Below are 19,449 nucleotides of genomic sequence, written 5' to 3'. Positions count from 1 at the left end.
ATACCAAAAGCATTGCTGTGTGATCCAGGTGAGCGTGAAACGGCCGTGAAGCAGGCTGTGGCGTTGAGGCACGCCGACTCTCTGCCGCCCCTCTGACACGTCTTCTGAATGACGTTAATGGAGTGCGGCTGGAAGGAAAAACTCACATTGATCTGGACGATGCTTCTGGAACTGCAAGAGCAGGAATGAGAAACAATTATCTTATAAAAAGGCCCCAGCTGCTTGTAAAGTGTCTTTCTGTGTCACATTACAGGTACACCATGCAGTAAAATCTGCTGTGGCTGCGATTACGCCTGCTTACCTGAGCAGCACGGCTCTGCCCTGAGCTCCCACTGCCAAATCTATCAGCTCGTCACCGTCCAAGTCCAACCGTGCACTGACACTGCGGCCAAAATACTGCAGAGACGGGGAGATGGACGACCCTAATATATGCTGGGAGGAGGAAAGAAGCAGATATTAGTGACTTAATTCTGAGACACACTGGCGAAGTTGTAAAAAAAAGAAGAAAAAAAAACTTGTTTTCATAAAACAGAAATTCTGACCTTTTTTATATACAGATATTTTTTAATGGTTGTTAAGCAACTTAAATCTGTACTGTTAATCAGATATGAGACAACATTCTTTATTTCAGGTGATTTTTGTGTCCACAAATGCCACAAAAACGAAGGAAAGATCTTGTTTTATTTTATCACTAGCAGGCAGTCAAAAGGATATTATTTGTTCCTGTATCTGTGGTGGAATCTATGAAAAATACCAACGATAACACGGTTTAACACACAAAGTAGTTTCTTAGTATCTGCAAGTTAATTACCAAAGAGCTATTAACTCAATTCAGCTTATATGTGCTGCAGATGTACACATTTCTTCCTCATTCATCCACTCACAAAATATTTTCAAGTGCAAGGACTGAACATGAAGTGAAATAACAGCTAAAGACTTTTATAAATCCTGGGAAACTGCTGATCTGGTTTACTTTTGCAGCGTAGCTAACATAACTACCTGTTTGCAGTCGTGGATGATGTAAATATCATGTCCATGGTAGACATAGATGGCCCCTCTGTGCTCATCCTCCAGCGGAGCTCCAACCACCAGGTCAGTGAAGCCGTCATGGTTCAGATCTGGAGCAGCCGCCAGTGAATAGCCAAACCTGGCATCCTGAGACTTGTTGTCTGATTTCAGAGTCCCATTAGATATAAATTTTCCCTCCTGTAAAAAACAAAGAGACAAGGGAAAGAAGAATGATCACAAAGTTGTTCAAAATAGTTGTTGTTGCATGTTTAAGGAGCCCCTGCTTTGTTACCCCATTGAGAGTGTAGATGTAGACTTTTCCGGCTTCCTTGTTTCCTGAGCCGAGATACATGGGAGCGGCGACCAAAAGGACGTCAGTGATGCCGTCTTTGTCGATATCCAGCCCGCACAGTTCGCTGCCGTAGTAAGATCCAATCTGAACATAAAAGCATGTAAATTCATCTTAATCCCAGTAGATGGAGCCCTTGCCATGTCGTTTGCAGTAAATTGTTGACGTCGGGGGAACGTTCGGCAGCGGAAGTTCACCTGTTCTCCGTTCAAAGCCTGCACGATGTCAACATAGCCGTTTTCATGGAGTTCAAACAAAACCACTTTGCCTTTGTGTTTAAATCGAGGAGCCCCAGCCACGTACAGCCTCCTCCAGTCGCCAATGACCACAGATGACACGGTGTACCCTGCAAACACACACAAATGCAAATCAAACAGGGCAGCGGCTGCCTACAAATGACCTTCAACGGCGAAATAAAACTGAATGTTTTTCACTGAACACCAACAAAAGTGTTGATTTAAACCAATTGTGCCCTAATTTTGTGTTCTTGTTCAGTTTTGCTTTGTTTTTATGCAATAAAAAATGAGGTTTTACACAAAAAAGATATCCTGAGTGTTGTAAAGTGAAGTGCTTCTGCATCAGTACTTAGAACTGACCTTTAACCAGGGTACATGTTGCTACCATTTGTACGGAGGGTTTTAGTCACTTTAAGTGTGATAAAAGCTTTCAATAAATGTTCGGCTTCACCTTTCCCCTCTTAGTAAGCCTCAGACATCCTTATTCTGATTCTCACGAAACACAGCTGTCTAAATAAACAAAGATGACACAACTACAGATTTTTAAAGGCAGGGTGAAGACGGCATCGGCGATACCCCCAACAATTCTAAAACAGGAGCATTGGGATATTTTTGTGTTTATGAGGAGCAAAATTTAGATAATATAAAGGCCAGCTGCTGTTTCATAAAAAGTTAGTGGTGGATTAAATGGTTTTCATTCTCACTGCATCTCTTTGTCAAGTTCTCTTTCATCATTTAATTTAATGTCACTGCTTTCAGCTAAGTTTACTGTCTAGAACGAAGGACTTTTTAAAAAATTTGATTAATTTATAAAGCAGAGCTAAAACAACCCAGTGTATCTAATAAACCAGAGAATAAAGTTTGTCAAAAGACAAATGTTTGAGAAGCGTTAATAGCCCTGGGCAGATCAAACTTGAAATAAGAGACGGCTCCAGAGCGCTGTGGTTATGACTGAAAAGAGTCTGACTTTTTTGATTTCGCAAAAGGATTTGGTTTTGACAATCTTAAAACTCTGGGAAAATGTACAAATGCTCAAAATATCTCTAAAATATAGAGGAAACTATTGTAGCCCAAAACTCAATACAGAATTATAAAAGCAAATTTATAAAAATGGAAACTAGTACTAGGAAGCTAAACCTGGTAATACCATTTAGCTCCAATAAGGAGATTTGCTTGCAAAGAAGATTACTGTACAAAAACGTACAATAACCCAAGCATGCCACTTAAAAAAGTAGTGAAATACTTTCGTACTGTTGTTTCTTTTAATGACCCTTGCTGAAATAAACCAGTCCAAACAGCAGCAAATCTGAATTTTAAAGTGATTAATAAAAATAAAACTCAAGTTCCTGGCAAAAAAAAAAATTGAGAACTAACGATACTATCAAAGTCATACCAGAGCGGGACTGAGATTGCAACAACTTCTTTTTTTCTTATTTTTGTTTAACCTGAAAAAAAAATACTTCCATTCAAGATTGTATGTTTTTAAAACATTTCTCTAGTGAAATGAAGTCCAATTATTGGCTTAAATCCAGAAAATTTTTATTTTATTAGCAAAGCAGAGGAAGGAAATGCTGTATTTTCTGAACAGCGATTTAAGAGGAAGAGAACAAAATGAAAACGATGGGGCCTAAAATGAAATCTTGAGGTACACCACACCCAGGAATGTTTGCTTCTTTGTTGTCCAGGTGACAGTCATGGGGTTGTAATTGCTTTATAATTTTTGTTATGGAGGAAAGGCCTGCTATCTCAGATTGCGCAACAATCACAGGGCATTTAAAACATTCAGCAGGATCAGAAGTATTTATACAGAGAGAGAAGACCCTAAATCAAAGATCTGATTATTTAAAAATAAATAAAAAATAGAGATTTTTTTCACACGATGAAGAACAATGCTACACTCCAAAACATTTTAATCGCCTTTCATATGGAAGCAAATAAACCCAAAAAGGTTCAACAATGCTTGCTTGTGAAATCTTTGTACCTAAATAAGCAGCGTGATTTTTGAGCTCCAATGGAAATTCACTTTCGAAGGCTTCTCTGGGGGGGATAATTACTCCATTTGTCCCTTCCTTCAGCACCCCTCCGTCCCAGTCGTAGGCGCCCACGATCCCAAACAGAATGCCATCCTGGAGAAATTAGTTTGGATTAAATAACAGACAAGTCGGTTCGTATTTACCACATGGTTAAAAATGAAAAGACAAGTAGGACTCACATCCAGTGTGTGCGTTGAGAAACCGATCTGAGACATCTCCATGTGGAACGTGCTTTGGTTGTAGCCCAGGGTACCTAGAGGAGGACAGCATGTCAGCATCTCTTGTTTCTCTCCTTTCTTTGTTTGTACTCTCCTCCCTTCCCTTTCCTCGTTATGTCTCATAGGATCTGATCTTTAACGCCCTCAAATGCCGACGGTGACAGACATTTCCTTTCCTCCTGTCCCTTCCTCTTTGATTTTCCTGAACATTTAAAGGTGGCATCAATTTCAAAAGCTTTCCTCCCACTTTTCTGCAACTACTGTGATATCTGGCACCAGCTGAAGCTTTTTCTGTTTTTGTTTCTAGTTTTTTTTTTTTTTCTCAGTCACTTTGCAAATATTATGACTTATACATATAAACCAGTGGATAAATTCCCATGGTAAAAACTTGACATATGTTGTTATCTATAAAATAAAACTAAGACAGCTGAAGCTGAATCTGGAGTTATTTTTTGTCTTATTTTAGAGCCACTGTACATAGCAACCAGCTACAGGGAGTTAGAAAAGTTGTATTTTCAAAGGTTACAACAATACAATATAACAACTTTATGCAGTTATTGGACAGTTACTGTGTTGAGATGTTAATCACTACTTTATAATCAGTTTGAACATTACTGATGACGTTGTGTCCAGAGGCCATTGTCCTCCATGTTTTAGATGTTTTCCTTCTCCAGCAGAGCATGACTGAAACAATTAAGTCCAGTTCTGGAGGAGCCAACTAATGAGTAACTCACCTGAATTTAATTCAATAAATATGATTCAGGGAAACATGCAGGAAACCGGCCCATGAGGACTGGCTTTGGACATCTGCTGTCAACCAGGATAAAAAAAATCCCTCTGGCCATTAAGGAGGTGTTGCTAGTGTTACGATGTGGTGGAGTATGAAAATTAAAGCCATGTTTATTTGCTGATGATGAGCGTAAAACAAATTGATCAAGCTTAGTGTTATTTCCTGACTTAATCATAACAAAATCCTGTCACGGTCGCTTCTGTCCGGCGTGTCTCCTGCGATACAGCTGACAGGCAGTTGCCCAGGGTGGCATTAGAAAGGCGGGGCACAAGCACAAGATACATTTTTTTAAAACTTATCTCTCAGTTGTGCTCTGAACAATTGTTTTTATTGCTCTTATATAAGCAATTGTAGTCAGAAGGGAAGCGTAGAACAAGAAGGCTGGGCTACATATCCGATGATTTCCTGCACCCCACCCAAGGTGCCCAAGGTGCAGTTAGTGTAGTTCACATGTAGTTCACATGAACTACACTACCTCTTGATTGGTAACACCCTCACCTTCAAGAGTGAAAATCCGATCTCCGAGAGCGTCCACAATGTCATTCAGCGCAGCTTCATCGGTCACGTTGAAAAAGTACTTGTCGTCCGGGTCACTGGCGATGTATTTGATCTCATTAATGAAGGTCTCTGGATCCTGCTGTTTGCGGATGTAATACCCCAGAACCTGAATGGCAGTAAAGAAGATACATAAAGATGAGAATCCATGACAAACAAAATGGTAAATAACACAAAACCAACAACGGGATCGTAAAAAACAGACAAAATTGACTTCTCAAGGCAAATCATTCCTTGCATTTCAACGATTCTCCATGTTGAAGTAAAACAAAAAAACACAATTTGTGGATGTAATTAGGAGTTTTATCAATCCTCAAGTTTTCTCTCATGGAAACACATTAACTGTCAAACACAAAGCTGGAGGAAACTGAAAATAAAATCCCTTTCAAGAACATATAAAAAAATCCATAAGAGAAACCAATCCATGAATATTTCCTTGAAGCTTGGCTGCCAAGCAAAGGAAATCCTCTGTTTTTAAAGGGCAGAGGAGGGCGTAGTAGGGTATACTGTGTCATATAATACTAATAAATATGTACATTAAGATCCTATGGAAGAAAGAAAGAAAAAATCCTCAAGCTTCCATGTGGATTTTGAAAGTTTATAAGTGATATTAAAGAGAAAAATAGAAAAGAGGGAGCAGTATTTCCCAAATATGTATCATTTGGCAAGTATTTAAATAGAAAAGCATCCATGCAATGCGCTCCATAAACTGCTCAAGCAACATATGTCTTTGTAATATCTGCATGACACTGATGTAGAAAACAATCTGCTGCTCCTGCGTTGTACTTTGAAGAAGTCTGACCTCTACCACGAGATACTTTCCTGTGTGCTGTCAAAATGTGCATGCAGTGCAGAAAATACTAAATCATAACATACCTGCTGTTATAGGAAACAGTTAACTGTCATCGCTTGACTTTTTACCATCTGAGTCCAAAGCCCCTTTTTACATCAGCATAAGATGGACACACTATGCTTGGTGTTTATTTTTTGATGCTTTAGCATTGAGACCACCAATCTGCACGACCTCCCTGACCATCTGAATGTGGTTAAGGAGCAACAAATGTGGAAAATGAAACTCTACATAGAGGCAAGTCTGATCCTGCAGCCTGGTCCGACTCCCCAACTAGGTTTTCATTGGTTTTCCAGCACCAAACCATATGGGTTAAGATACTTAATTATATTTTGTGGAATTTCACTTCGTACAGAAAGTTTCTGCATGTCCAACACCAGTTTTGGCCTTGCTGTGGAGAGGCAAGCACCAGTAGTATTTTAGTCAGGACAAAAGTGAAGGGTTTTCTTATTACAAAGCAGCTAACACTCCAGACAGAGCATTTCTGATTACTAAGCTATACTCTGTGCAAATACATGAAGAGGGAATCAGTCACACAAAATACAAAATCTGTTTTATTATTGATTACCGTGAGAAAATAATAGCAAGACTCTAAACCCTGAAGTTGTATCAAATGTTTTGTAGTGATTGCAATACTTTATGCTAAAAGCTAATAGTTACTTGCTCAATTTCCTCCTTGACCTCACTGCCAACAGGTACTACAGAGTTAAATCAACACTGTGCCGAGTGCTTTTGGTCCTTATCAGAATTTGACTCTTTCAGAGTTATTTCACCAAGAGATTGAGTAATTTTAACATTTGAAATAGTTATAGCTACTCAAGCTCTTGAAGAAATTACTCTGTAAGAGTTAAACAGAAATCCATTTTGAAAAGGACTAAGTAGACTTGGCAGATCCAGTGGTGAGTAAACTGTGAAGAAGAAACCCGAAAAATTTTAAACTTTCGTCTGTTGGAGGTATGCCCAAACTCTGAATAAAGTGGTATAATCTTAAATAAAATCTTAAGCCTGTGGAAGAATTTACATTTCCATTTTGTGCTTTTTGATGGTAAGCATATTTTGTTGGAATCTTTCCTGCAAAAAGAAAAAAAAAACCTGAGGCAAGAAACTGAAAATAAATTACCATAGGCAAACTATTAAACCTATAGTCAAATACAAACAAAACTTTTAATAACTGATCAAAAGTATCAATAAACTACAAGCCTTAACTGGCTTTTATGTGATTTTCTGTAAGCTCTTCATTCAGCCATGATGACAACAGTCTTGCTGTCTTTGAAAGTAGCAGGACTGTTGAGCTATTTCCTTCAATCAAATAATGAAACTCCAGGTTCTACAGAAACTGCTCCTTGTTTTGTGATCCAGTTGCAGACGATGCCCTTCGTAAAGCCACCTCTACGTTTTTGTGAAGCAGATTTCACAAACACTCATGTCATGTGTGTCTGAGCAACTTTTTCAAGTGATCAACGGAAGAGATGAGGTCACTCAACACACTGCGCAGGTTACCTTCTTTGAGGTCAAACACCATTTTGAAGTAAATTGGACAATTTACTAAAACATTTTTACTTCTATTTTTATTGTCGCATTTTGAATGCAGCGTTTACTTTTGTTTTAATCTCCTCTGCTCCCCATCGCCTGAGCCTCGGCACAGCAGCTCCTGGACGTCTGGGAAGGTACCTGGTGTACCGGATCCTCATCAGCCGTGAATCAGGCCTAATTTTTTCCTGGTTGACTCAGTTTTCTTCTTTGTCTTCCAGCCAGCACACATGTCGGTCTGGCAAACTGATGAACACGAAACGGCATCGACTCAAATCCCTGCTCGACTCTTTATGATGATCCAGATTCTTTCCAGGATCTTGGGAAAAAATCCAAAGAAATGGCAAAACACTGAACTGGCTGTGCTATAAATAAGCTCTTTAACCTAAAATTGTTTGTTTAATTTGCTTTTCCTTGTCATGCGAGCTCATTTGTTCTTGTGCTTCTCCTGCTTGATGAGGACAGCCACTGGTCCCTGCCCGACCTGCGGACACTTTCGTCGGACCTTTGTGTGCAGAATGGAGGGGTCGGGTGGAGCCGGACAAGGAAGAGTGTTTTTGTTCCCAGCTGGATATTTCAGTGGGCCCAAAGGGTTCATTTGGTAATTAGGCAGTTATTTTGGGAGAGCTGTGGTGATGTTGTGCGGTTGCTTCTGGGTGTTTACAGAGGCTGTGCCACATTTGCACAATATGGGAGGAATGTCAGAGTTGCTCTGCACCCTCCGAAGGAGACTGCATATTAGTTGTTTGCTGTGCTTTTCACAATTACAGAGCTATAAAAGGTAAAAAAAAGTATCTGAAACCACTGAGCGTCAGATAGCACTCACAGCGATGGCGTATCTGGTGATGTTTCTGCTTTCGCATTCCTCCAGAGCGTCTGGCAGCTCGTCCCCGTCGTGCGACTCCCCGTCTGTGACCACAATCATCACCTTGGTGGCGCCCTCCCTGGCTCCGCGCTCAGCGCTGAACGCCTCTGTGCTAAAAAAAAAAAAAAAAGAGAGAGAGAGATAGAAAACAGCGCTGGTAAAGCTGCTGATCATGCCAAACTGAGCTGAATTTGAAACAGACTCAAAGAGGGAGAGAGAAAAAAATGCGGCTGTGAAACGTGCGAAAGGGAGGAAACCCAAAAGGTATCCAGTCACTTGGGTTCTTATAACGTCAAAATAAACTTCCTCCGTGTGATAATATACAGTATCAAGCGTTTCTCTGAGGAGAATATCCAGCTAATAAAACACTGAAACTCTGAATCTGAGTTCCCTCCCTGAATTAAGCGGCACAGGATTCATCTGGAGCCTTTCAGATGTTTCTTAACAACACTTGACACACATACCCCAGCTGCCAGTTAAATTGATCACTGCGTGCAGCTCGCATGTGTCACTACACACAGCGACCGCGTTTGTGAATTCCCTTGTAGCTTAGCCGTACGCCAGAAGGAGAAACCCAAATGACAAATGCACTGATGGTCTCATGCCGCACCCTGTTTGTCTGCAGGAAACCTGTTTTCTCTGGGACCTGGTTCAACGGTTGAATAGGGTTGGTAAGCCTCAGACCAGAACACACAAACATATGCACACACAAGTGCCTAGTCACCCCTGGTGATCTCCGTCATTTCCAAGTCTAACTGTAGCCCTCGCCTAAATATAACGTTGTGGTCAGCCACAAGAAACTTGGAGTTAAAAACAACCATTTCCCCTCAGCAGCCTGCAAATAACAGAGGATGAAAAGAAAGAGGAAAAACAGAAAAGAGAAGTGAAGCAAATACCTACGTAAAAGGTGCACAAAGTGACCGGAAAGCAACCTGATTTATGAGAAGAAAAACTCTAAGAATTAAAAAAAAAAAAAAAAAAAGATCACATATTAATCATGCTTACTAAGCAAATAAGTCAGAGTATAAAGACGCAACTTAATGTGAATGGAAATAAAAGGAAGGAATAAAAAAAAAGCAGATGAAAGCGTGGAGAAAGTAAGTAGAGCTAATTGGGAGCCTTGGCTGGATTTACAAGTCAGTTTATTGAGTCTGAGCAGAGTGGTAATGACACAGCAGAGCGGCACGCTTTTGTTTGTGGGTGACTGAGAGACGGGTGGAGCAACAGAGACGTCAAGCGGTTTATCCACTTGTAAGATGTTATTTCGTCTTTATGAAGCAATCAGCATTGATTTTATGCTCGGCACTAGACAGAATATGTGTAATAAACATGTAATAGAGAAAAAACAAGCTCAGCAATGAGTGAAGCAGAATCTGGATGCAGATATTTGAGATTTGGAAATATTTTTTTGCTGTTATCAACACGTACTTTGCTCTGTTATTTTTTTTTAAATATTTCAGTGTTGGGTTTTAAGGACATGGCACTTATAGCAAACCAGGAATGAAGGGATGTTGGTGTTACACACAACAGCTTCATTTGGAAGCGGCACATGTAAACTAACAAATTTAAGAACAAATAAATTATTACTTTATCTGAATAAAATCCCCCATATAGAGCTATTAATCATAATCAGGAACTTTCAGAAGAGACAACGGACAAGAAAGCAATTAAGGCATTTAATTGCTTTAATTTTTTTAATCTTTCTTGGCTTTTAGGTATTTTTCAGCCAACTATGCAAGTTAAATTCTGCCAGGAAATATGGCAGACATCTGTCAGAAGATCAAATAAAAAATTACATGTTTGACAGTGTATGGTGTTGCCTCTCTAAAAGTCTGTCAGAAGACAAAATGTCGGCTCTGTTAAAGTTTCCTACCAATAATAATAATGGTGGTCAAAATAAGGTTAAAGTTCAATAATTTAGTTACTTTGATTTCATGTTGCGTTTGTCTGAAGTAACATCCACCCCCACCACACACACACGCACACGCATACACACACACACACACACACACTTTTGTTCCAGGGCTTTATGTTAATCGTGTTTGTTATGTTCAGTTGTCCTCTGTATAAACTTATCTTTCTCTCACATCATTCTGGGGGAGTTTTGACCCACTACTTTTTACAATGTCCCTTCAGTTCATTGTTGTCTGTGTGCATTCTCCTCTGAACAGTTCTTTTAATGTTCCACCAGAATATTCAAGTCCAAAAGAAATCTGGATTTTGACTGAAATACAAAAATGTTAGTTTTTCATGCAGCACAGCACAATTTGACTTCAGATTTGATTCAACGGTGCAATACTTTAGAGTTCAGACAAGGTTGTGTTTGGCTTCCTTGCTATAATATCCTCTGTAGATGCAAAACAAGCCCAGATCATCACCCTTCCAACACCGTGCTCTCTAGCTGGTGATGGATGCTGCTATACTGCGTTTGGTTTATGACAAAACATCTCTGAGTCTGTATCTGTTCAAATGAGTTGTGGCACTTTGACACAACTTTAACTTCAACATTCAACAAAAGTCTGAAATGATACATTAAATAGTAGATTTGTTATTATTATTATGTGATATCCCCCAACACTACATAGTCTAACTATATAAAGGTAATGTCATTTTCACTTCAGATAAGTTTATTAAAGGTTTTAAGCATGAAAAGAATCTATTTTGATGCAGAATTATGCATTTTAATTGCTGCTCAACTTTCACTGCTTATTAGGATGCAGAAATTTTACAGAAATATTGACTTCCTTTATATACGTTCCCCTGATAACAACTCATTTCTGTAAGTCTAACAAGAATCTGATTATCAAAAGCCAAACACTTTTCCTGCCTGTCAGAATCTATTTTTGTTGTTTGGGTCATTGGTTAAGGTTGCAATAAGCACAAAGTCAGAGAAAAAGGTTAAAAGCCAAGCATGCAGCTTAAGAGGTTAAAGCTGAGGTTAGGAGGTCAGCGTATGAATCCTACAAATGCTTCTCGTTAAGAGAAGGTTTAATTGGTGACATTCTAAATTTGATTAAATTAGTTTTGCAACCCCAAAGTGAGAATGTGGCTGTCTGTAAATATTACTGAGTGTATTTTCGCAGCTGCAGGAGTGCTACTTGGCTGACCAGGCCGGGCCACACCCTCGGTGGTGCTGACCCAGCTGCCGGTCGGTTCGCCCAGCCCAGCTGCTTTTCGACCCCGTCATGCTTCTCCTCTGTGCCAACTATGCTATCTGTCCATCTGTGAGAAAGTATGTGTGATCAGGTGAGGAGGTTTTAATGTAAATCCAACCAAAGTGTGAGTTCTCTTACCTATTTAAACTCATATATTACCTTTTTACTGTTCATTGTTTTAATGGTTTAGTCTCACTGCTTTTCCAAAACGTTTCCCCCCTTTAAATTTAGCAGAAAACAGGAAGCCTCCAATTACCTGAGTGGTTGTGTGGCTGCGTATTTGGTGGCTCTGTGTGTGTGTGTGTGTGTGTGTGTGTGTGTGTGTGTGTGTGTGTGTGTGTGTGTGTGTGTGTGTGTGTGTGTGTGTGTGTGTGTGTGTACGTGCGGAAAGTGAACGTCGCTCCAAGACTCACATCCCAAAATGGTAGCTATGGCCACAGATCACGTCTGGGTGTGGTGCGCCGTGTGGGTTAAGCTAGTTGAAAGAAGCAGGAATTTTATTTTTGAAAGGAATTAGATACTTTAAGACTATTCACCAGCCTCTGAACTTCTAACGTGTAAAGAAACAGTCTGGTGACTGTGGAGGCCACTGCAATACAGTGAACTCATTGTCTGATTCAGAAAACCTGCTTGAGATTATTTGAACGTGGAGACATGGTGCATTATCCTGCTGGCAGATGGGTTCGCTGTGGTCATGAAGGATTGATGTGGTCAGCAACAATACTCAGGAGGGCTGTTGTCTTTAAATAATGGCTAGTTTGTACAATCAGTGTGCTATGACAATCACAACAACCAGTCTAAGCTAACACAAGGAAGACACACCGATGCTTTTAAACTGTTTACATCAAATTCTGGTCCCATCGTCCGAATATCACAGCCGACATCAAGACTCATCAATATTTTTTCAATCTGTCATTTTCCTTCTTGATCCTGTTCTTGTTTCTTTTATCCTTTTCTTATAATTGTGGCACTTCATGTGGTTATCATTAGGAGATGGCATTATGCAGACCTTGGACATAGTGAGAGGCTATTTGAGCCGCCTTTTCCTTTCTGTCATATTGAGTCATTCCACCCATTCTCCTCTGACCTTTGACATCAACAATACATTTTTGTCCACAACTTCTGCTCATTAGATATTTTCTGTAATCCAATCATCTCTCTGTAGATTGGATTACGTTTAAATTTGGAATCATGTTTAATTACAACTCTGGCAAAAAAGAGGAGACCACGTTAGTTTCTTTGATTTTCCTTTTTACATTTATATGTTTGAGTAAAATTAACTTTGTTATTTTATTCTATGAACTACTGACAACATGTCTCTGAAAATACAAGCAAGCATTTTGTTTTTATTTGCAGAAAATGAGAAATGGTGAAAATAACGAAAAAGATGCAGCGCTTTCAGACTTCAAATAATTTCAAGAAAACAAGTTCATGTTCATTTAGGAACAACAACACTAATGTTTTAACTCAGGAAGAGTTCAGATATCAATATTTGGTTGAATAACCACAAGGCTTTCAATGGGGTTCAGTGCAGTTGGCTCTTCAATTTTTTTTCCAGAGCTGTATCTTTAAAAACATAAAAATAAATCTATTTACAGTTAAAAATACTTTATCACCACAAAAATATGTATCATTTTTCACTTTAATTACATTTACTGCTGCATTGAGGACTATTAACTTGGATGCATTGCATTTAGCTCATATGATATATAAAGTAAGATTTGAATGACATGTCTCATGTTTTACAACTTTGTTACGGTAAAAATGACTGGCTTGAAATCTTATAGGAGATTTACAGTAAGTTACATCTCTTGTAGTGTAAAAACCATCACTGCAATTCTGAGTGTGTTCTGTAAGTGTTCTGTAAGAAACCAAATGACTGGCATTTTAATAGAGACAACATCACATCTGTGCCATGTTGGCTGATAACAGCTCTATAAAATTTACTCATAAATTTGGATCCTTGAGTCGTGCCTGCTTGCCCAGAGTTATTTTTCCACTTTGTTTCTTCTGTGCTCCAAATCAAACTAAATACAAAACCCCCATCAAAAAATCTGAGTTTTCCTTTCTCACACTCAACTTTTTTCTTTTCTTTTTTTTTTTTTAAACATTCAAAGTGTCTATTTGAATTTCAACAGAATTTGACCCTAGAGCCTAGACAGACTAATTTTACCTTTTAAAGGGTCACACTTTATGCTTACGTCTGATAACAGTCACTGTCTACATTCACTTTACAGATTCTAACAGGATGCAGTAAAGCAGGGCAAAACATTTCATGGTTTGATTATCGTTTAATCAGTAGCACCTTGGAGAACAAAGAGAGTAGGCAAACAGTTCTAGCAACTTAAATATTATTACAAGAACAAACTCCACGGCGTGTTATTTTTATAGAGAAACCTCAGAGAATGTTGCATCAAAATCCAAACAAGCCGACAGTTTCCTGCCAAATCTTTCCCCTGTTGTAGGAGAATCATCTATGGTCAGTAACTAACAGGCCTACCAGGCCATTTGGATGGCGTATGCAGTGCGTGTCTCTCGTCCCTCCTGTCGGCTGATGTTCTTGGCGGCCTCCACCACCTCCTGTGTGGTCTGGTAGTCCTTCAGAGACCACTCATGGACTGCTACTTCTGCGTACTGCAGTATACCAACCTGAATAAAATATGCAAACACACAAGCATTTCAGCAATGCCACATATCCGTAGCTGGGCTTGCACACAGTTGGTCGAAACATCGTGTAAAGCTCTTGTTTTCCGGAGTGAACTATCTCTTTAAGTACGAACCCTGTTCTTAAAGCAAACAGCACACTTGGGGAATTTTTGAATTCATTCAAAAACCAGAGGTATTTCCTCTTCACCTCATGCTGCCTGCTATCCAATACCCCCCCACCCTCCCTTTTCATAACTCAAGCCCCCTCTCGCTCTTCTTGTTATTCGTTTCAGAGTAACGTCCCCACACCCTCCACTCTGATTCCTGTTCTTCTAAAGAAACCTCCAAGGTTCTTTGTCTTGTGACGTTACTGCAGCAGTTCATTCTGGTCATATTTGCCAACCCTGCCCGTAATTCCACTTGGTGCATGTTTTCACTCAAGAGACGAGAATGTTCCCTCTCCTGGCAACAGCAAAGGGGTCCATGAGATGTGTTATTTGACGTAAACTCAAACCCACAAGTTTCCATTACAAGTGTGTGTGTAATAATTGCAGGCGGTTGCTGCTGGAACGTTGTGGAGAGCAGTTTGTACCTGCATCTGGTCCGAGCTGATGTGGAACTTGCTGAGAATGTTGCTGAGGAAGTTCTGGACTTCATACCAGGGATAGATGCTGTTCGAGCCGTCCACAACGATCACGATGTCCATGAAGGTCTGACACTCTGCCACACAAGAGAGTCTGCTGATTCACTTTGAACTTTTTCCCCTGTTCTGTCACATTGCAAAATTGTCCTCCCTCCACTGGGTGCCCATTTGTTTTAGAATAGGTTTTAAACTAAATCTTATTGCTTGGTTTTTAAGGCTCTTAGTGGTTTGGCCTCACCCCATGTTTCTGATTTATTGAGTTTCTGACTTTGTGGTAGATAATTTAGATCGTTGTCCAGTCCAAGCTCTTCTGGAGTCTATTTCATAAAGGTTTCTAACATAAGCCTGCCTCTGAGCTCCCTCTGCTCATTCGTGAATCACAACTGGAGATGGCCATGTCCCATGCAGCTGCTGACCTACAAATTTGTGTGTTCTTGTGTTTTCCTGGCAGAAATCTCAACTGCCTCCTGACTAAGGGAGTACTAGGCATAAAGCGTGGGACAATAAGAGTCGTTACGACTTTTTAACTATGCATAAAATTTATTTAAAGTCTCTCCATAAAACTCTAAACAAAGAAAATGTTGATGAGCTCAATGTAGAAAACCTGCTGTTGGCTGAACGAATGCTTCACATCTCACCTTCTTAATGGTCTTATTAATCCTGAAAGCTGTTGGCTGCATTTGCTTTCTCTTTCACTTTGAAATAATCTACTGCTTTCTGTCAATCGTTCACATATCATCATAGAAAAATACATTGAAGTTTGTTGTTGAAACATGACGAAATTAGATTAAGTTATAAAGTTGAAGATATCATTGCAAGGCACCATTTTAGGCCTTAATATCAGTGATGGGTCATAACCAAAAGCCTCGGCCCTGAGAGATAATTTTTTTTAGTGAATCAAAGAATCGCTGCTCAGCTCTCACTCTCAGTGGCTCTTGATTGGTAGCATGGAAGCCTTGCGGCCAATCATGTGTGAAGATATGGCACAGTAGCATCATTTAAAATCAGAAGAGCTTGTCACAAAAGACCAAAAATATCACTGACCTCCCTAAATGAAGCTGCATCTGGCTGCAGATTAGAGATAAATATAATATAATAAATTACTATTATAGTTCTGTTCGGTAGATTTGTTTGCAGTGTTTTGTTCATTTGATTTTTGTGTTAGATAAATATTAAGTTTGATTAAAATATTACCCAAAAGTATAAGAATGCCAGCTTTCATAACGTCAAAGTTTAAAATTAGAAAAGTATGATACCTTCATAAAAACACAGAGTGCAAAAAGATTTATTAACATACAAAACATTCATATTTAATTTACCAAGCTGAAAAACTTCCCAACCCTACTCAAGCATGAGTCCTTTCTGTTCCTGCGTTTCTACAGATGTGTGATTACTTTGCTCGGTTGGAGCGATGGTGCCTCTCGGTTCCAAGTCATTGCCAACAGAGGCGCAGATGCCGGTGCTGAACATCGACGTCCCACACTCCTGCGACCACAGAGGGGCACACGCCTGCCGAACAGAGGCACACACTTGGTCAGGGTCGTAAACAAACACATGAATCAACATGTGTAACACAGGGGAGGGGAATTCAGAGCCGCTGGCGGACAGTGCGAGGACCTCATGTCTTTATCTGCGTTCTGCTCAGAAGGAGATGCGGTCATTTCGTTGCCTTCAAAGAATTCAGACAAATAGGTCTGTGTCACACATTTAAAAATAACCAAGAAGAAAACAGTAGGAATAAAAGAAAACAAGCCATAAAGGGGAATAAGTCATGGAAAAAAAGTACAATGGTGTGGTTTTGAGGACAGAAAATGAGGCGGAGACAGAGGGAGGGAGACCATTGTTGACATGCTGGCAGTCACTGTTGTCATGAGCGGTTTAACAGAGCTGGAAACCAAGAGAAACACAGCAATTTGAAACTGATTGTGTTAAATGTGGGGCGGCTGAGAGGGGCGGGGGGCGTCCTATAAAAATATTTCTGTCTTCAAACGCCGTTTCGTTGGTTTTCATACTTGGAGGAAAGAATGAAGGAAGAACTTAAAAGGGAAAATCAGCTACAAAGAGACAAAAGGAGGGAGGGGTGAAAATGGGATAAAAAGGGGGTAGAACGAGAGAAAGAGAAACATCCTGGTTTTTCTTCCCCTGTCATTAAGAATGGGCTTCTCCTCAGGCGCACAGACAGGCAGCAGGGATGAGATGGAGAGAATCATGGGAGGAAACCACGGAGGGAGAGGATGGAGCGAAGCGAAAGAGGTGCTATGGCTTTTGGTAGGTCTGTCATTACAGAAGGGCCGGAGACGCATTCCAGTCCTGTTATAGACCTGACCACTGGGGTTAACATAAAAACTCTCACACACACACTCACACACACACTCACAGTTAAACATATGCTCGCATTAAAGCTGCCTGAGCTGGCAGTCGTTTGTGAACTGTACACGACTCCACACCCGGAGTAGAACAAGAATCCTGGCAGAAAACACGAGCACACACACGACTGCCTCCTGGTTAAGGGTGAAGTGTGTTTGACTGGAGAAATTAGGCCAAGAGAGCAACAATAAAATGTTATTATCGGAGCTGCAGAGCCAGGCCTAGAACGGAGAGAGACTTGTTTTTCAGAATAAACCCTGACTATCAGTGAATGTGATGGAAACTAAACAGTTGGTGATAATCTGCTCTTCAATCTGAGTGTTTATAACTAAAACTCAAACTATCTACTATCTAAACTATACTTTCTTGAACTTTTTCACGTTTGATGCCATTAAAATCACTTCTTCGATGTATTTTACTGGGATTTTATGTGTTAGATCAGACCAAAGTGGCACATACTTGGGAGTAAAAGTCTAATGATTGTTTACATTCATTTGCTGAAATTTCTGAAAAAATCATTCTCCTGCTGTAGACACTTTTAATGTACTTTTAATGCAACTTTCAGGGCACCTTTGCATTTAAAATGTCATTATTTACCAAAAGACACTTTGTCGTAAACACTTATGAAGAGTCATACATGTTCATGATGTGTGCTACGTCATGTTTATGACAGTCTCTTATGCACACCCCTTCAAATAAAGTGTCACCCTGCTGTTTCATACAGCAAATATGCCTAATAATGTCAAAAAATCCATCTATCCATACAAATATGTTGATATATTACTTACCTCAGCATTTGGATCTCTAATTTTGACCAATTCGTTTGATCTGAAGTGTCGTCAGTTTTCCATGAGTATACAAATTTTAAAAATTAGAGAACCAACGTACCAAAAATCCATCAGGTGAGTCCGGTGTGAGGGTCATTCCCAGGTGAGAGTTCCTCAGGTTTTTAGAAACATTACGAAGAGCAGTTTCACCTGAAGTACACAAATAAAAAGATCTACTTAATATCTGGACATACAGCTTTAGTACCGACATTCAACTTTAAATTTTTTTTGTCTCTCACCAAGGTTTACTTTGCTACAGTTTGAGTTTTTCTCCTCCCCCACCACACATTTATACACGTCTCCTTTCCTGTTGTTGGGCGGCCCATCCCACGGGGCTCCAACCAGCATCCTTCGGCAGAGCCACCCAAATGTTATCACACCATCACGTAAATAGTTCTTACTTCACATTCACCTCCGCCAACGCAGATACTTACGATTTCTCTCCTTCTGCTTCATGCTGTAGGACAGAGAAGCCAAACTGGGCGTCCTCCGGACCGGTGAAGACGCGAGGATGTTTCACATCTATGTTGAAACACTGACACAACCCTGGAAGAAACAACAGAGATGTTGAAGAATTAAAAGTTGCAGAAGTAAAGAGAAGGAAACGTGAAATGCTGTCACGGTGGAGAAGAGGCAGCATCCATTCATCCATCTATTTCAGTAGATTATTCATTAACTTTGCATGCTCTATAAATCTATGCAGTGATGTGCTTTTCTCTCTATTTCCAAATGCAGAAGAACTAATCGGGAACAAGAAGATGTTGACAAGATAATGATCTGCGGATCGCCGCACTCCTGAGTGTGTTTGCCAACATGTTCTTTGCTTTAAAATAAACCATAGAAATCAGTGGAGAATATGCAAAACCTGGTTGGGGATGTTGTGTAGCATGGAGTTATTTTTTTATTATTATTATTTTACAGTGGTTTCTCTGAAAAGAAGGAAAAGATCAAGGAAACAGGAGATCTTGCGATGAAAAGTGACAGAGGAAAGGGGGATAGGAGAGAGGAGGAGTGAGGCAAAGCAGGGAAGGGTGTGGGTTAGAAAAACCTTGAAGCATAGTAAGCTCCCTGTTTTGATACACAGGCCTGCCCTTCATAGTTGGTAGGAGAGCGGAGAAAGACACATGGAGGACAGAAAGCAGCAGGATGGGAGGCAGGTCACCGAGCTGCTGAGACGAAATTGAGGCGCACTCATTTAAGTTACACAAGTTCTTGGTTTTCACACGTTCAGAAGTTAATCAGGTGAATAGTAAAGGAAGGACTGATACCGAAAGCTTGAGACATTCTTTTTTCTTTTTTTCAAATTCCAATAACTCACCCTACCATGTGCTTCTACTAGTCAATTATGTATTTACCTTTTAAAGTAAGTACAACTGT

General features: G+C 39.9%; 1 protein-coding gene across 2 annotated transcripts in view; it reads right to left on the bottom strand.

Annotated features, from left to right (window-relative positions):
* The window catches only part of itga10 (integrin, alpha 10), a 34,186-nt gene that overhangs the window by 5,781 nt on the left and 8,956 nt on the right, over positions 1–19,449 (bottom strand). For both annotated transcript variants that reach the window (XM_081597226.1, XM_008432750.3), the window contains 15 exons: positions 18,507–18,618; positions 18,312–18,421; positions 18,134–18,222; positions 16,273–16,387; positions 14,828–14,955; positions 14,090–14,238; positions 8,396–8,546; positions 5,133–5,298; positions 3,806–3,879; positions 3,575–3,719; positions 1,555–1,703; positions 1,301–1,444; positions 1,000–1,206; positions 302–432; positions 5–171 (listed from right to left, as the gene is read on the bottom strand). In XM_081597226.1, the coding sequence (XP_081453352.1) occupies positions 5–171; positions 302–432; positions 1,000–1,206; positions 1,301–1,444; positions 1,555–1,703; positions 3,575–3,719; positions 3,806–3,879; positions 5,133–5,298; positions 8,396–8,546; positions 14,090–14,238; positions 14,828–14,955; positions 16,273–16,387; positions 18,134–18,222; positions 18,312–18,421; positions 18,507–18,618 (2,037 nt within the window). The remainder of the gene's footprint in view (positions 1–4; positions 172–301; positions 433–999; positions 1,207–1,300; positions 1,445–1,554; positions 1,704–3,574; positions 3,720–3,805; positions 3,880–5,132; positions 5,299–8,395; positions 8,547–14,089; positions 14,239–14,827; positions 14,956–16,272; positions 16,388–18,133; positions 18,223–18,311; positions 18,422–18,506; positions 18,619–19,449) is intronic.

The sequence above is a fragment of the Poecilia reticulata genome, chromosome 16, assembly GCF_904066995.2.
Source record: "Poecilia reticulata chromosome 16, P_reticulata-male-v2, whole genome shotgun sequence".
NCBI classification, from domain to species: Eukaryota; Metazoa; Chordata; class Actinopteri; order Cyprinodontiformes; family Poeciliidae; genus Poecilia; species Poecilia reticulata.
This window is presented reverse-complemented; position numbering and strand designations above follow the sequence as displayed.